A 17,789-nucleotide genomic window follows, 5' to 3' on the forward strand; every position below is an offset into this window, starting at 1 on the left:
TTCCTCTTCAGAGACAGTCCCCTGTCATAAAGGCAAAGCCATGCCTGTGACACCCACAGAAGATGTCCGCTCCTACCTAAGCACTTTTCTTTTCACTGACAACACAAGGAGGATGCTACTGGGACTAACATGCCGTTTTCCCAGACCCCAGAGTCTCCAGTCACTCTGGATGTGCTCAACATCTGCTTTGACAGTGTGAAAGGCACAGAGACAGATGAGCTGCAAGGGTAGCAGGCCAAAGACCAGAAAAGCCACAGCAGTGTCTCTGCAGTGTCCCAAACCCAAGTCCCCAGCAAGCAACAAAGCATGGGAGAGAGGAAATCTGGTCAGGAGATAGGTGCCTCCAGCGCTTCAGAAGGGCATCTCCAGCTGTGATCATTGGCAGCTTTCCTATTGGTGTTAGTGTATTCAGGCTCAGCTGGCTCTGTCTTCCTGGCAGAACTTGTTTTCTATTTGTATCTGCAGGTGGGGAAGGAAACTGCCTTCTCTTTCCAGAAATTGAAGTCTCCCAAGATGGAGAGGGTTGAAGACTCCAGCTGCTTGTTCTAGCATAGCCTGTGGCTTTCCTTCCTTCCATGCAACCTTTCTTGTGTCCCTTCTGAGTCACTGTAGAGAGCTTTGCTCAGTCTCTTTCAGTCTCCAGAGGCCTGTTGCAGGCCAGTCAGTAGGGGTGTACCCAAGGAATGGCTACTTGGTCCAATTTTCTTTAACACTGTCAGTGACCTAATTGATGGGACAGTGCGCCCTGTGCAAGTTTGCAGATGATACGCTATTGAAGGGAGTGGTTCAAACACCAGATGGTCAGGAAATCGTTCAGAGGAATATTGGCAGGTGAGAGAAATGGGCAAAGAGGAACCTGATGAAGTTCAATAAAGGGAAATGCAAAGGCCTGCACCTGGGGAGGAATACCCTATGCACCAATACAGGCTAGGGGCTGACCTACTAGAAAGCAGCTCTGCAGAGAAGTACCAGGGGATCCTGATGGACAACAAGTTAACCATGAGGCAGCAAGATGATCTTATAGCAAAGAGGACCAATAGTATCCTGGGCTACATTTGGAGGAGCACTGCCAGCAGGTTGAGAGAAATGATCCTTCCCATCTACTCAGCCTTGGTTAGGCCACATACAGAGTCCTGTGTCCAGTTTTTGGACTCCCCAGTATGAGAAAGACATGGACATACTGGAGCAAGTCCAGTAAAGGGCCTCAAAGATGATTAAGAGAATCTAGAGGCTAGGAGAGCTGAGAGTACTCTAGCATGGCAAAGATAAGGCTGGAAGGGGAGGAATCTTGTCAGTATAAATACCTGATGAGAGAGAGTAAAAAAGGCAAAGCCTTCAGGCTTTTCGGTGTTTTTTGGTGAAAGGACAAGAAGCAACAGGCACAAATTGAAATTCAGGAAATTCCTTTCAAACATAAGAGAAAGCTTTTTTACTATGAGAGTGATCAAACATAGGAACAGGTTGCCTAGGGAAGTTGTGGAGTCTCCATCTTTAAAGGTATTCAAAACCTGACTGGATTTAGCTCTGAGCAATCTGCTCTAGTAGATCCTGCTTGAGCAGGGGCTTGGATTTGGATAATCTCTAGAGGTCGTTTTCAACCTCAACTATTCTGTGATTCTTGATAACCTCCTTGCTGGTACTGGGGATTGCTCTTGGGTCCCCCCTCAGCCTTTTTTTCTCCAGGCTGAACAACCCAAATTCACATTGCTCCCTTAAGTGTTCTACTCTGCAGCATCTTGGTGGCCTCTACTGAAATCGATCCAGTTTGTTTTTCTTGTATTGAAGGACCCAAACTAGAGACTATATTCTGGATTTTGTCTAAGAGTTGCTGAGTAAAGGGCTCACCAATTGTTACTGCAGGAAAATAGAATCATAGAATCGGTAAGGTTGGAAGGGAGCTCTGGAGATCATCTAGTCCAGCCTCCCTGCTCAGCAGGGTCATCTACAGCATGGTAGACAGGGCTGCATCCAGGCGGGCCTTGAAGATCTCCAGAGAAGGAGACTCTACAACCTCTCTGGGAAACCTATTCCAGTGCTCTGTCACTCTTACAATGAAGAAATTCCCTGTCACCTTCAGGCGGAACTTCCTGTGCTTCAGTTCTTGCCCATTGACTCATGTGCTGTCACATGGGACAACTGAAAAGAGTTTGTCCCCGTCCCCTTGACATCCTCCCTTCAGGTACTTATACACATCGGTAAGAAAGATTCCCCCCCCCTCCCCGGTCTTCTCTTCCCCAGGCTGAACAGGCCCAGCTCTCGCAGACGTTCCTCACAGGAGACACGCTCCAGCCCTCTGATCACCTTTGTAGCCTTCCTCTGGACTCTCTCCAGTAGCTCCATGTCTCTCTTGTCCTGGGGAGCCCAGAACTGGACACAGGACTCGAGATGAGGCTTCCCCAAGGCTGAGGAGAGGGGCAGGATCACCTCCCTCCACCTGCTGGCAACACTCTTCCCAATGCAGCCCAGCAGACCATTGGCCTTCTTGGCCACAAGGGCACATTGCTGGCTCATGGTCAACTTGTCATCCACCAGCACTCCCAGGTCCTTCTCTGCAGAGCTGCTCTCCAGCAGGTCAGCCCCCAGCTTGTACTGGTGCCTGGGGTTATTCCTCCCTAGGTGCAGGACCCTGCACTTGCCCTTGTTGAACCTCAGGAGGTTCCTCTCTGCCCAACTCTCCAGCCTGTCCAGGTCTCTCTGAATGGCAGCACAGCCCTCACGTGTGTCAGCCACTCCTCCCAGCTTGGTATCATCAGCAAACTTGCTGAGGAGGCACTTTGTCCCCTCATCCAGGTCACTGATGAATAAATTGAACAGGATGGGACCCAGTACTGAGTCCTAGGGAACTCCACTAGCCACAGGCCTCCAAGTGCACTTCACGCCACTGATGACGACCCTCTGAGCTCTGCCTTTCAGCCACTTCTCAAGCCACCTCACTGTCCACTCATCTAACCCACACTTCCAGAGCTTCTCTAGGAGGATGTTATGGGACACAGTGTCCAAAGCCTTGCTGAAGTCAAGGGGCACAACGTCCACTGCTCTCCCCTCATCTACCCAGCCAGTCATTCCATTGTAGAAGGCTATCAGGTTGGTTAAGCAGGATTTCCCCTTGGTGAATCCATGCTGGCTACTCCTCATCACCTTCTTCTCCTCCACATGTCTGGAGATGACATCCTGAATGAGCTGTTCCATCACCTTTCCAGGGATGGAGGTGAGGCTGACCGGCCTTTAGTTTCCTGGGTCCTCCTTCTTGCCCTTCTTGAAGACTGGAGTGACGCTGGCTTTTTTCCAGTCCTCAGGCACCTCGCCAGTTCTCCAGGACCTTTCCAAGATGATGGAGAGCAGCCTGGCAACAACATCTGCCAGCTCCTTCAGTACCCGTGGGTGCATCCCATCCAGGCCCATGAATCTGTGGATGTCTAGCCTGCCCAGAAGGTCTCTAATCCTTTCCTCCTCAACCAAAGGAAAGTCTTCCCTTCTCCAGACTTTCTCCCTCACATCCAGGCTCTGCGATTCCTGAGGGCTGCCCTTAGCAGTGAAGACTGAAGCAAGGAAGGCATTCATTAAATTCAGTAATTCTGCCTTCTCTGTATCCCGTGTCACCAAGGCCCCCGCCCCGTTCAATAGCGGGCCCACATTTTCCCTAGTCCTCCTCTCGCTGCTGATGTCTTTGAAGAAGCCCTTCCTGTTGTCCTTGACATCCCTTGCCAGACTCAATTCCAACTGGGCCTTAGCCTTCCTCACAGCATCTCTACATCTGACTGCAGAGTATGTAGAGATACGCCTTGTGCACCTCGCCACTTTCACAGTGGTGGCTCTAGGCACCGTCTTAAGTATACTTGTTTTCTGGGCCTTTTTCTGCACAAACTGCTAAGACTAACTGTCCTGTTGCTATGCTCCTGGAAGCTGTTACATCTGAGCAATGGTATGTAGTTGCTTTTTAAAACAAATAGAAGACCTTGAGTTGTTGTGACTTGTGAGACTACTAAGAAACGGTATCATGTACACTTGTGTTGTTCAAGTTCGTAGTCTTTTTCTTAAGCATTTATTTTAGGTTTAAGCAGCACAGTAGTAGCCTTTAGTTAAAAAGAATGGATATTTGCTTTCGTGTAGGCACTTCGTTCTTGATTTGTTCCATAGTAGTAGTTGCTTTTCCTGGATAATGTCTCTTCAGCTTTTGGAGTTGTCTGCAATGGTTTATGCACTTGCAGGTTTTAGTGTGAGGTCAAGAAAAATCAAAAAGAAAGGACAAATTTTGCTAGTGAACTTAGCTTACTGTGTGTATCTACTGTCTGGGTGTTGTCTCAGTTCTTTTTGTTGAAACAAAGAAGAAAAAATTCACCATAGAGCCATGTAAGTAACCTGCCCCAGTTTTTCTAAGGGAAGGAACTGGCATCAGGGCTGAAAATGTAACCATGCTAGCCAGATTTTTTAGATCACTTTTTGAGTATACTACTCCTTCTGTTAATCTTACTCTTCCTCTTCCTTTACCTAGTTCCCCATCTGCAGATGGAGAACACAGCATGGGCAAGTGCTAGAGCAAAGCCTGAGATATCTAGTTTCTCTTTCCACTTCTGAAACGAGCCTCCTAAAGATAGCCCAGGCCTGAGGCCCTCTGGCCTGTGCTGGTTGTCAGACCTATTTCTGTGTTCTGTGGTAGGTTAGTGTTCTTGGGAGTGATCCATGACAGCTGACAGCTCTCCTTAAGAGCTGGAGAAGAGATTTGTGAGGGTGGGATACTAAAGCGTTCTCCGAGGGCTTGCATGATTTTTGGAAAACTTTCATTCAGTGATCTAAATTTTTCACTTTTCCAAAGAAAGACAGAGGTGTTTGTTTTTTGTTTAAGTTTGTGTTAAGCAGTACTGTGGCTTCTCCTTCTTCAAGGAATTTATTGCCACACGTGAGTATAGAAAAGATCCAGTCTCAATTGTGTGAGTGTGTGTATGGATAGGCATATGTATATAAATACACATACACTCAAGAAAATCAACAGATAAGCATGTATATAAAGCAAGCTTCTTCTGAAAGAGGAAGACTGGCTGTTTTATTTGCTTATAGGATTAAATACTAAATCTATTTAAAAGCTGGAGAAGGTACATTCAGTACTGTAAAATAGAGGGCTACCTTGATAGCTATTTTATATCTTCCTACAGAGGTGTTAGCAAAACTAGTGTTTCCTGCTTACGTTTGGACTAAGAACACTGAGTATTTGCATGTTGTCAGACTGTAAAGAATTGATATGCTCCTCCTGGTATTGACCAGATTGCTCCATTTCCTGTTGCTGGTCTCCAATATTTATTCGGTTCCTTCCCCAAGCAGCTGAACGTATTATACTTGATCAGGGCTAGATACAAGGAAGAGTTCAGATGCGATGTAATCCGTGATTCCTAATGAATAAATACCTTGTTAGAGAAACTAGTTATAATCTAACGTATCATTTTTTTACTTGGGTTAAAGATGTGAAGATGGAAGAAAGATCTTATGTCTAACTCACACAATTAAAGCCTCTGAAAAATAGTGTTTGCACTTAAAATGTTGAGTGGTTGAGAATGTTATATATTCCTACCTTGTAGGTAGGTTTCTAGGGGGATTGGTGGGGCGTCTTTTTGATTTAGTGTTCTGCCCTAGGCAAATTAATAAACTTGATAAAGCAGTATCTGGCCTGGGAATTTGTTCTTAGAAGTTATCTTCTGCATTAAGTTGTTAAGCTTAAGAAAACCTTATTATATATATCTGCCTTGAGAATGCTGGTGGTCTCAGAATCAAATAGTTCTGTGTAAGGAGATTAGACATGCCTAGAATTAGATCTGTAACTTCAACTCCTTTCCCCCGCCTCCACACCCAAGTTTAGGCTGCAAGGTACTGCTGTGTTCTGCTGCTGCTGGTGAGCGTTCTTCTGTTGCATTCTTGCCTCTCTAAACTTTCTTTTTTAGAGCAAAAAAATTTTTTTTCCTAGGGCTGCTTACTGTGCCCTACCATAACCTCTACAGGTAACTAAAAGATACCTGTTTTCCCTCTGGTTTTGTAGTGTTTGCTTAGTGGTGCTAATTAGGTATGTTAGTTCTTAGTATTAATGGAACATTTATGGTTGTCATTCCTTGTTATTCTGATTTTGAAATTTGTTTATTCAAAGACACATTGCAGGTAGAGCTCTCCCTTTCTGGCTAGTCAGTCTCTTATGCTGGAGTTTCTAACAAGGTAGGCAGTAAAGATTGTTTCATATCTCTCTGTGGCTATTAAAGCAGTTGGAAAAATTCCACCTTGGTTTAGTTGTTTGAAAGGGATTTATGGGGGCATATTCAGTTGTACTTTCAAATGTTACTTTAGAAAAAACACTATAGCCCAAGCTGAGAGTTTCTTCAGCAGACCTTATGTAGGATTACTGATCACTGGAAACAAATACAAGTAAGTGATGTCATCCAGATGGCTCTGAGTATTCATCAGAAAGTTTGAATGTGGCTTGCAGTGTATTGCATTAATTCAGGTGTTGATATAGCTATAGTTCAAGTACACTGTTAAGAAAAATACCTGGCAGTTGCCAGAGCCTGTAAGTTAAAAGGTAGACAACTTGAAGACGTAAGACTTGAGTTGAATTTGTGTACTTTTGCTTTTCTTACCAGAGTTGAAAATAGGTAATACTATTAAGGTAATATATTTTTAATATAATTACAAATACTATATATATATATTATTTACAAATATAAATATATTTTTAAAGCAGATAATTAAGTACAAAATACATTTAGTTACGTGCACTTATCTGAAGTTGACAGTGATTTGCTGCTCAGTTGCACTGTCGGGTTCTTAGCGCTGCGGCATTGCCCCTGTCGTGCTGTACGTTCCATCTACTGCTACGCAGTGTCCTGGCTTAGCTGTGTGATATCTCTCTTGTGAGAAAAATGCAGGCAAATTGAGGCTGTCTGAAAGGGGACTAGTTCATCATTTGTAGCTCTGAAATGGACTGGAAAATAACTTTCTCCTTTTCTCTTATGTTGATGGCATTGTCTTTCACTTTTCAAGAATAGTTGTTTTGTGATTCACCAATGGAAGATTGATCTTTGCAGAAACTTGGAATGGGCCTGAGAAGGTGAAATGTGATATATAACTGTCTGGATGCAGTAGTTATTAATTTTAAGGATTGTCCTTTTCTGAAATAAGACCTGAGTCTTCATTGTAGTCTGAGAGCAATGGAATCTCAGAACTGATGAGCAAGTAGTTCTGTATTCACCAATACCTTCAGATATTTAAACTCATACAAATTGAACTGGAATGTTCTGTGAGGAGTAATTGAACCATCTGATGCCTCTGGTGATATAGAGCCTTAAGAGCTTGACTTCAGTGCCCTGATGCAGAAGCCTAACATTTAAGCTTCTGCAACTGTTTTGGCCTGCATGTAACAGTTCATAGTGCTTTCTAGCCAATAGGCAAAAGTGGTTTTCAGAATTAGAGTAATGACAGATTTTGGGTTTTGCACATCATGAAGCCTTGATGCTAGAGGTCCAGTAATCTAAAGAAGGCATAAACAGTTTCTGTCTTTTTAATGCTGTGAGTTCAGTTTTTGGTCAGTCCTAGGCCCATACTAGTTGCTTAGAGCAACATAAGAGAGTTGGAGGAAACCCAGGAGTGAGCTAGTAACCTTGCATGACCTGCCTATAAGAAAACTTTGTTATTGAACTGTGTGAACTACACTAAAGCATAAGACACTTCTCAAACTTTTATTTGAAAAATTGAGTTATCTTAAAGATTTTTGTTGTCAATATGCTTCCAGGTTTTTCTGTGAATTCCACCTTGCTCTAAACTGTTAGAATTAATGAATATTTTATCAACACTTTATGAGAGAATAATTTCATTTTCATCTTTAATTCATTAATTCTTCAAATTTGCAGTTCTTCTGTGATAGTAATATGGCCGTTGATAGTAATGCAGCGATTCTGCATGTCATTTTTTAAACCTGTTATTCCTCTTAAACTCTTTCCTGAAATTAATCTTGATGTCACTGGAAATTCCCCATATCTGTAGTCCATTTCTCTGAAGCCTTAAGGACTTAGCTGGAGAGTTCTTCAGTCAGGCCTAGAGCTGAACTGGTTTTAATAGCTGTGCAAAAGTCCACTTTTTCCAGTCTGTTAAAATTAGTTTGAAAGTATTTATGGGCAAATGGCCATTGCTATTTATAACATTCTTTCTGCTAGGAAGGCTGAACTAGTATTGTGGTGTAGTTGGAATGGAAGCAGAGTGTAACATGGAATTAGAGATTTATTTTATCCCCAAATACTAAAGTTAGCTAAATCCCTCTCAGTGCAGAAAAGAGTTAATTTGTTTGGCTAGCTTAGCAGCTTGCTTTATCTCCATGTATAAATGTGCCTGTCAAACACCCTGCTCTATCTGGGCAGAACCTAAAAGTAAGCATCACTGTATAACATACTTCTATTTATGATGTTTTGGCAAATGCTATGTGCCATTAATGTTTGATACGACAGCAAATATTGCTGTGGAACACTACATCACAGCAAACAGCTTGGCTAAAAGCAGCAAAATGGGGGGGAGGAGCTTTAAACTGCTTTTTGGACAGTTTTATATGTTGGCTGTTAGCCATTTAGTGAGTTTGTTTTTCAAAGCCTGTACTAGCTATGTTGATTTACAAATTTAGCTTAACATGAGTAATGAAATATTGCTTGGCTAGCTGGAAAGAATCAAGCGCTTTGAGCTGTTGTCTTCTGATTTGCTGACAGCTTCATCCGTGGCTTGCATCTGACCGAGGGAGACCCCGTCCGGTGAGGTTTAAAGCTAGCGGAAGGGAGGAAAGCTTGCTTTCTTTGGAAGAAACCACACAAGTGTTCCTTAGTGTGTTGTTTTGGTTTTTTTCTTTCTTTTTTTTTTTTTTTAAAAGCTTAAAATCTCTTGCATTGTTAGAGGCCTTTAACAAGGTGCCTGTCTATTCAGATTGCCTAACAAATGCCTGGCTATTCAGATTGTGTTGAAACTTCTGCAGGGCTTCACAGAAATGCTCTCTTTACCGGTATCACGCTGGACTCCTGTAGACTTGGCTTCCTGACAACAGAGTAACTAACCAATACTAACAGAGTATTTCAAATAAAACATTTGTGCCAGGTAACCTGAATTTGGAGTCTAAAAATTATAAGCTGATATCCTAGAATTAGGGGACAACTTTGGCCTTTGATTGCGGTCTTGCTTTAAAGTTCCAAGATACGGTGAATTCTGCCCCTTTAAGCTTGTGTTAGTGTTTATGAAATACTTAAACTACTGTTACACATGGCATAGGCAGCTCTGAAGAATTGCATTTGATAATCATTTGGGGGTTATTTTCCATTTTCTTTTTTGTTGTATATTTACTACCTGTCACCATTTAGTGAAAGCACTCGTGCCTATGTGTGAAATAGGCCTATGGGGAAGGGGCATTCTCCCCTCCTCCCCTGCCCCCTCAGTTGTGCAGCCTTTCTCAGAGAGACTCTAGTATCCTGATTTTTAGGAAAAAAAATAATATTTTAATATTCAACTTTACCGTACATGGTACTTCATTTTGTATTTTGGATTAAAGGAGTTAAACTCTGTAGAGTTTAAACCAGACTTCCCATGTAGACTTGTATAATAAGCAGTGTTTCCTAAGCTCTATTTAATCTTAATCAGCGTAAAATGACCTTGTAGATTCAGGAGAGAAATTTGTGATTTCAGCTGCTGCTTCAAAAAAGGCTAAATATAAGCAGAGTTTTAGAAAACATGAAGATTCACCAGCATTGTTTCTCTGGTTTGAATTGAAAACCAGACCTTTGACATCTAATTTCTATCAGAGCATTTTGAGAATACTGCTGTTAGTGTTCCAGCTCCACTGGATATAGTCAGTGCAAATAATTGTAAGCATTTGAGAAAAAACAAGGTTGAAAAAGACAGAGTTCTCAGGTCACTCTTGATCCGGAAGAGCAGGTGAGGGTCCCTTGTCCTGACTTGCCTTGTGCTGCATCTGCTTCAGTCTGAGCCCATCTTTTCTGGACAAGAGTGATAAGTTTTTCACCAGGATCTTTCATGATGTTCATATTTCCCTAACTTTGCTGGAAGTTTCTAACTCGGTGCATGCAAGGCAATGTTTGTTCATTCGGGGGGCAGGTTTGCTCAGTTGGTTAGAAGCATGGTGCTGCTAGTGCCAAGGTCGTGGGTTCAATCCCCATACGGGGCTATGCGGAGGGTTGGACTAGATGATCTCCAGAGGTCCCTTCCAACCTAACCAGTCTATGATTTCTATGATTTTAGAATTGCCTCTCTAGTGGTATATAGTTATTCTGTGAATGTAAAACGGTAATCTCTTACCCTTCAGTTTTTCCTCTTTTTTCCCCCCTTAGAAAGAACTGCTGATGCATAAAAGAAATTCTTGGTTAATAGACATGCAGTATTGCATTTTGTACTACTGACATCCATCCCTTGCTTTTTGTCTTCAGGGTTGTCGGTTTCTTGTTTTAATTGTGCTTTCTGGAATGCCTCTCAATTGTGTAAGCGGCAGACTTTAATATGACAATTTATTACACCAGAATTAATAATGCAGATATTAAATACTAGTTTCAACATTGATCTTGGCTGACAATCTGTCTCCTGTTTGATAGTTTCCTCTTTTCTAAAGCTTTTCAGTACAACTGTCCTTCTCTTCCTCTTTGGTCAGTCCTTACAAACCCCATACTTAGCTAACTTTCTTGCAGTACCATTTCGGATTTTGCCACAATTTAACATGTGATTTATTTTGTATTAGCCAATATTAAAAGTAAAACCTTATTCTTGCTCTGTCATTGAAGATGATCTCTGCTTATCCTAAATTTTGAGACATGTTAGGCCCTTCTGACGTGTTCTGCTTCGCTTGTACAAAGCCAGAGGCAAGACCAGAGATATGATTCGGATGAAGAGAAATAATGGTTGGGTTCCAAATAATTCTGATAGAGAGAACTTGTGTTTTATTGCTGGTAAAAGCTTCATGTCACTTATAGCTTTCTGTTTACATGATTGAAATTTGAGGTTGACTTTGTGTGTTTAATTCAAGAGACATTTCACTGCTTTAGCTGCTTGTATCAGCAGTATAAAAGGCTGTTTTTAATAGTCTGCAGTCTTGTCACATGCTCTGTTTTAAGCTCTCCCACTGACTTCTTCGAATTAAGGTAAACAGGTAACAAGCAGTAACATTTTTGAGGTCAATTTTATTCTTACAAATAGATTACTTAAGATTAACAAAAAGGGGAATCTCATAAAAAAAAGTTTAGCAGTTTTTTGAGAGGCAGTTTGAGAAATAGTGCCTAATCACAAGGATTAGGCATAAAAATTAAATATAAAAAAACACATTATTTTTGAGTATCTGCAAAATACCATGGTTTCATCTTTTGGGAAAATAATATTTTTAAAAAATAAGAAAAAGCTTGCTATTTGAATTAGGATATTTAAATTTATACCAAACCCCCAAATTTCTTTTTTTAGAAGTTCTTCAGGAAAATTGTACAAGTTTGAGTATTTTTCATTGCTTTTAAAACTTAGCAAGATATTTAAAAGTCTTTTAGGCCAGCTCATCTTAAAACACTTGAAAGTGTCCAAAGTTTGACCGATTGTTTAGATTTTTTGAAGCCTTGCTTTTGTTAGTAGGCATTCTCATGCATTCCAGCTTATTCTGATATTCTTGATTTGCATGACAATTCAACAAAAGAGAAAAAATGGAGTTGATGTGGAATTGCTCTTTTGTAAGTAAACACCAATTACTTATTTATGTATTTATTTATTTTAGGGATAGACTTCAAGATTAAAACTGTTGAATTACAAGGAAAGAAGATCAAGCTACAGATATGGTGAGTAATATTTCCAAGGAGCTACCTGGTGGCATTTTCTTAGATGACTTCTTTCAGAAGTAGGTTTTAATGAAGTGAAGTAATCTCAGAAGAGATTGCTGAGATTACATTAAGGAATCTAATTTCATAACTGTATTTTGTAATTCCAGTAGTGGTAAAACTCCATGTGGTAAAACTGAAAGGTGGGGTGCTAGAGCAGTCTGAAGTGGTTTAAACTAATGTGACACTTCAATACATCCTGCTCACTCTCCAGCTTTTTTCAAGAAATAATGAAAAGATCTTTGTTGCATATGTAATTGCTGTTCCTGGATCATTACTTTGGACAGACTGTTGGCAAATCTCCTGTTTGGAAGGACAAGAATATTAGTAGTCTATGATTTAGTGGGAAGTGTTTTAGAACTGGAATTTTTAAACTACAAGTTGTCTTGAATCTATTTTAAATTGACCTGTCAGCCTTCCTTTGCATAAGCAGGAAACTGCAGTCCATCTCTGCACTTGTTTTATATTTTTCCATAATAAACTGCAGACAACTTTTCAGTTGACTGAGATGATGACTGCTTTTCTATAGGAAAGTCTAACATGAGGCAAAACTTGAACGTTGTTTTCCTTTAGCTTTTTATGCATGTCTAGCTTGAGATTCTTTCTGTTTTAATAGCCCCTTAGCAAGTTAGGTCAAGAAAATTAATGGCTTTCCCCTAGCTTGTATTTTTGTTTAAACTCCCTCCTCAGCAAAGTATACATGTCACGGATGCACTCTCTACCTTTACTTTGAGTTCAGAACTTGAGTTTGCCTGTTTTGTCACTCTCTAATAAAATCCTTATTTATTGCTTGATGATGTTTGACATTCGTAAATGCAGATCTCTTAGTGCTCTGCAGCATGGATTTTAGCCAGAAGGAAGCATTGTTCTTCCTCTGAGCTGTCATTCTAATGCCGTAAGACTGACTGAATGTTTAGCCTTCCTGACTAATGTTTTTTGAATACTTTGTGTTACTGCTCCTCTGAGTGTGCAGTCTCTCAGCTGTTTCTCATATCCTAGTCCGGTGAGCAACTCTTTAGCAGAAATAGGCCAACTTAGCTATTTAGTTTTTGTCCAGTGAAGAAAAGAATTGTTAAATTTGATTTTGTTTTAAAAACTCTATAGCTGATGGATAAAGAAGCACTTGGATGATGAAGTAACTCTGTGCACAGAGGAATATATATTAATATATATTATTAATATTATAATAATATTATATGGGGGAGCAACAGAGGGTTGCTGTTAAGGGTAATGTTTTAGGTTGGGATGGCTGAAGAAAGATAGGTGTAGATGAGCTGGGAACTCAAAGCAGAACAGTAAAAAAGAAGAGACTGAGCCATTCAGGCTAAAGAGGCATTTAAGTGTAATATAGCTTTACTGATTGAGTTACTTGGGTTCTGTTGCTATGATATTAGTCTGCTGGACTGCTAATGTTCAGATTTTCAACACAGATCAAAGCCTAACTTTTAACAATCATTTTGTGTATCTTTTTTTTTTTTCTTTAACCAAACCAAGAAGAAAGCTGTAAATTGCAACAGGATAGAAGGATAGAGCAAAATACTGAAATGACTTAAAATGAAGTCTTAGACTAAACATTGGAAAAAAATCTTCATGAAGTATATTAATTAAATATATGGAATAATGAGGATGTGGAATGTGTATATAGACAGACAAGCAAGCTGTAATGAAATTGTAAGCACTGTGGGGTTTAGTTGCTTAGAGAAATGAAGAGTTTGGATGAGCTGAGTTTTATTCTAATACAAGTATTAATCTTGCATAGTTTTGGCAAGTAACTTCAGTTCTGTAAGTTTTACTCTTTCCCCTCACCCCCAGAAGACCTTAAAGTACAAAGATACAGGTTCTCAGCATGATTGTGCTAACATGTGGTTCTCATTGTTAGCATTGGCATATTGGCATAATATTCATATATTTTACCAAATAAATTAATACCGACAAATTCATGCCCTAGGTATCATGGAATAGATTGTTCCTAATTGTTGGACATGGAACTCTTCAGAATTTTTTATCGTCTTAGAGACATGGTTATTTTGGAGTACTGCACCAGGAAACACTTTCCAAATGAGGAGTGTTGATGGGACAAAGTCAAGAAATATTGTGAAGTGACACATAGGGAATTGCTAACTTTGCAGCACATAAGTGCATCCAGTACACTTTGGCAAAGACAGGAGATGGTTTGTGGATGTAAAAAAGCAAGTTCCTTGTTCTTGACAGTTTAAAGTTTCGCTTTTGAAATTAAACTTGTCAAATACTGGATAGAGTTTCCTATGGCACACACTCGTCATGCAAAAAATACGGGGCTTTGTCTAGGTCTCTGTCATTTCCATCTTAGCTTCTAAAAGGAATTTTGCTGAACAGTGGTTTGTTGGTAGCTAGAATAGCAATGTGTTTTGGTTAAGATACTTTACTTTGTGTAATGCATCTATATTTAACGGTCACTTCTTATATTTAACCTGAGCCTTTATTTCTAGGAGTTATGTAGCTTATTTCCAGAACTACACCTCATTCCCTCCCCTTAGTAAAGAAGGGGGCATTTGGGCTGAGGATTTCCCTTCTAAACTTACGACTATACTGGTAGCTTTTCTTGCTTTGTGTCAAGAGTAGGGATTGTGCTTCTGTAACTGATGTAGATGCACAAAGGCTAACACAGTTGAGTTGACTTAAAGCATATATTCTGAAACATGGGTAGAACTTTCACGGGGACATGACTACCATACTCAAATAAGCTGATCAGTGAAGAGAAGACAGACTCAACTTCAGTTAGGCACAGGAGATGAGACGTTTGGTATTTGTGTACTTCCAGGTATGTTGTCCTTATGCTTGTGCATCAGGTGTGTTTTAGGCAGGATATCCATGTTCAGAATTTAAAGGAGAAATGACTACTACTTCATTTCTATCTGCCCCCTCCTGAAAACAGTTCACCCCTTTGTGAGTTTGTGTATCACTTTGTTTGCCCTGGTCCTTGTATGAGCTTCTGAACGGCTGCTTCTGACAAAAACTGGATACTGGGCGCAGTAACGGTGTTTGGCCTGGTCCACAACTGCAAGTTCAGCAGTGGCTCTCTAAAGTGGAATGCTCATCTCTTCTTGCTGGTTGTCCATCTATTTTAAACATTTTGGGAAGCAAAGGTAGATTATTATTATTATTATTATTATTATTAGTGATGGTGGTAATAATAGTAGTTGTAGTGTTATTTAGATTGATACCCAGCTTGAGATTTTTTCAGTGCTTGACATTCATCTTTGTTTCAGAATAGTGAAATTCAGCTGTTTCCAGAATGACAGAGAGAGGCTAACAGATAATTTTGTATATTAAAGAACTTAGTATACGTTGGCCATTTTCCAAATATGAAGGAGTTTCTTTAAGTAAAGTTGTAAAATTGTTTACAAAGGAAATGGGCTTGATGATCACTGGCAAAAGCAATGGCTGAACAAACCTGTAGCTTACAGAACAAGCCTTGAAAGCTTGTTCTGCGTCAGTGGGGACAATTAAGTATTTGATTAAAGTGCATTTGGTATTTACATAGGTGAAGGGTATATTTCTTTTCTCATACAGAAAACAATAGAAATAAACTGTTTCTCAATTTAACATTACTATATTAGTCTGCCTCTTACTGAAAGATGTAATCCTCCATCACCCAGGCATTAAATCTTTCCATGCTGCTGTCCTTGTATAGGAGTTGCTCTCTGTCTACAAAGCAGTATCATTGTATTTTACTGCCCTGCAGTGTCTTCAAAAACCCTGACGCTTGCTATGCTTTGTGTTGGTTAGTACAGATTTTTGTACTCTTCAGGGCAGGGGGAAGTCTGTTGTACCTTGTCTAGCACGATGAGAGATCAACGTCACTGAAAAGCAGATAAGAACAGCCCTTTCTAATACAACTTTGCTGCTTTCCTAAAAAGCAGGATAACTATCTACCTCTTATAGGGTATGGAGACTAAGCACATGTGATGATATCAGTCATGCTTTGTCCTTTAAGATATGTAGGAGTGAAGTAAGAATACCCAAGGTCAAGCTGAGTTAAGCCTCACCAGAGGTGATAAACAACTTGCTATTTCCTAGCTCTTAAAGTGGAGTTGCTGTTCAGTAAAGTCTGAGCTAGGATTAAAGATACTGCTCCAAATGTAAATGTGAATCTTCGTTGCAAAGGTGACTGGGAAGTTGGGTCAAAGGGAAATGGAGAATGGGGGTTTTGGGTAGTGAGCAGGACTGTGTGTGCATGAAATTCTGTACAGCTTCAGTGATGCTGGGCAAGCTCAGCACAGCGCACAGGCTGCGAGGAGGAGGATGGGGCACTGCACTCGGGACTAGCCTTCGGAGGGAATGCAGATCCAGCAGGAAGGATCATGGTATAGCAAATACTGGCTGGTAGCATGGGATGGAAGAATTGAGAATCTCCTTGATTAAGATCAGAAGTGGACGAGTAATACAGTAACCGAAAGTTTAGGATATAATGCCATATGGAAAGTTACTAATGGTGGGATTGGTACAGGATTTGGCGGAAAGCTATAGGTACAAATATTTGGAGATGAAAATATTTATTAAGCGTGGGACCTGGAAGTATGGGCACTGATAACTTTCTTGAAAGATACTAATGATTTCAATAATAGTCGTAGTACAGAGAAGGAAGGGAAAAGGGAAGAGCCAAAGAAGAATGATTACTGCTCCAGAAAGAGGTAGCATTATCACTGTAGAAGTGACACTTCTGAGGAATAGAGTAATAGAACTAAAAATTCAGCTGTGGAGAATGTAATATACACTCTAGGAGCTTGGATACAATTGCTTTGAAATGGAAGTTGAAAGGAAGCTGAAAGGCTAAGGCATCCTGTAATTCGCTGAATTTACTAGCATAAATGCAGCAATTGAAAAATTAAGTGGGTTTTTTTTCCTGATACAATGGGTGAAATCATTTCCTGCAGGCAGGGAAATAAGTGTCACAGTCTAATATAAAATAAAATTTTGATGACCATCTTCAGAAAGGACAGGTAAGACGGTCAGAGGAATGCAATAGCTGTTTTAGAAGGAACAACTAAAAAGATTAGGATTCTTCACATTGTAGGAGAAGCGACCAAAGGGGATTTTTAAAAAACGTGAGTATCTTGGAAAAGGTAGATAAAGAATGGCTTGCTCATTGCCTCTTGCAATACAAGAATGTTAGTTCTAGCCAAAAGTTGGAAGGCGGCATATGAAAACCACAAGAAGTTACTTTAACACCTCACATAGTTAAGGTGTGAAACTCCTCATTGCAAGGTGGTGTGGTAACTGCAGTTTGACATGGATTTGAAAGGGAATTCACAAAAGAACAGCTTATTTGTGACTGTTAAATGTATAGATGTGATGTCTGAAGTGATTTCCGAAGTCCATGAACTACAAAAAACTAGAAGCTGTGATAATATTCTGGGGAAAATTCTGCTGTTGTCTGCTGCTGGAGAGAAGCTAGCTGAACCTCCAGCGTGACCAGGTGCGGCTGTTACATGCTTGTGGGTGCACACGGAAATCAGCACCAGGTTTTTCATCTGATGAGGTGAAGGCTGAAAGGAAATATCACTGCTCTCCATAAATACATAGTGGTGGAAGATGCCAAAGGAAGAAGGAAGCACTCTTTGAGCTCAAGGACTGTGGAAATCAAAGTTACTGGAAATCCACCGGTGGGGATGGGAGACACTACAGGAGATTCTAGTTTGGTGTGACGAGAATGAAGTAGAAAAAGGAAAAGGTGGAGATAAGGCTGGAAATAAAAAAGTCATGATGCATTCTGTTCTGCTGCTGCAGAAAAATATGTCTCAGGAGCGCTCTTTCTGATCCCTCACAAATATTCTGTGAAAGTCGTATGCAGAGAGTGACTACTCTGAGGTAGTCCATCTGTATCTGGACTCCGGAGTCTGGGCAAATTACTAGGAACTCCAAGAAGTAATCCCAAAGGTGAAC

At 40.5% G+C, this 17,789-nt stretch overlaps 1 protein-coding gene across 1 annotated transcript in view; it reads left to right on the forward strand.

Annotated features, from left to right (window-relative positions):
* The window catches only part of RAB10 (RAB10, member RAS oncogene family), a 51,765-nt gene that overhangs the window by 20,715 nt on the left and 13,261 nt on the right, over positions 1–17,789 (forward strand). The window contains exon 2 of the mRNA XM_062573360.1: positions 11,765–11,825. Within this exon, the coding sequence (XP_062429344.1) occupies positions 11,765–11,825 (61 nt within the window). The remainder of the gene's footprint in view (positions 1–11,764; positions 11,826–17,789) is intronic.

This window comes from Rhea pennata, chromosome 3 (assembly GCF_028389875.1).
Source record: "Rhea pennata isolate bPtePen1 chromosome 3, bPtePen1.pri, whole genome shotgun sequence".
NCBI lineage: Eukaryota > Metazoa > Chordata > Aves > Rheiformes > Rheidae > Rhea > Rhea pennata.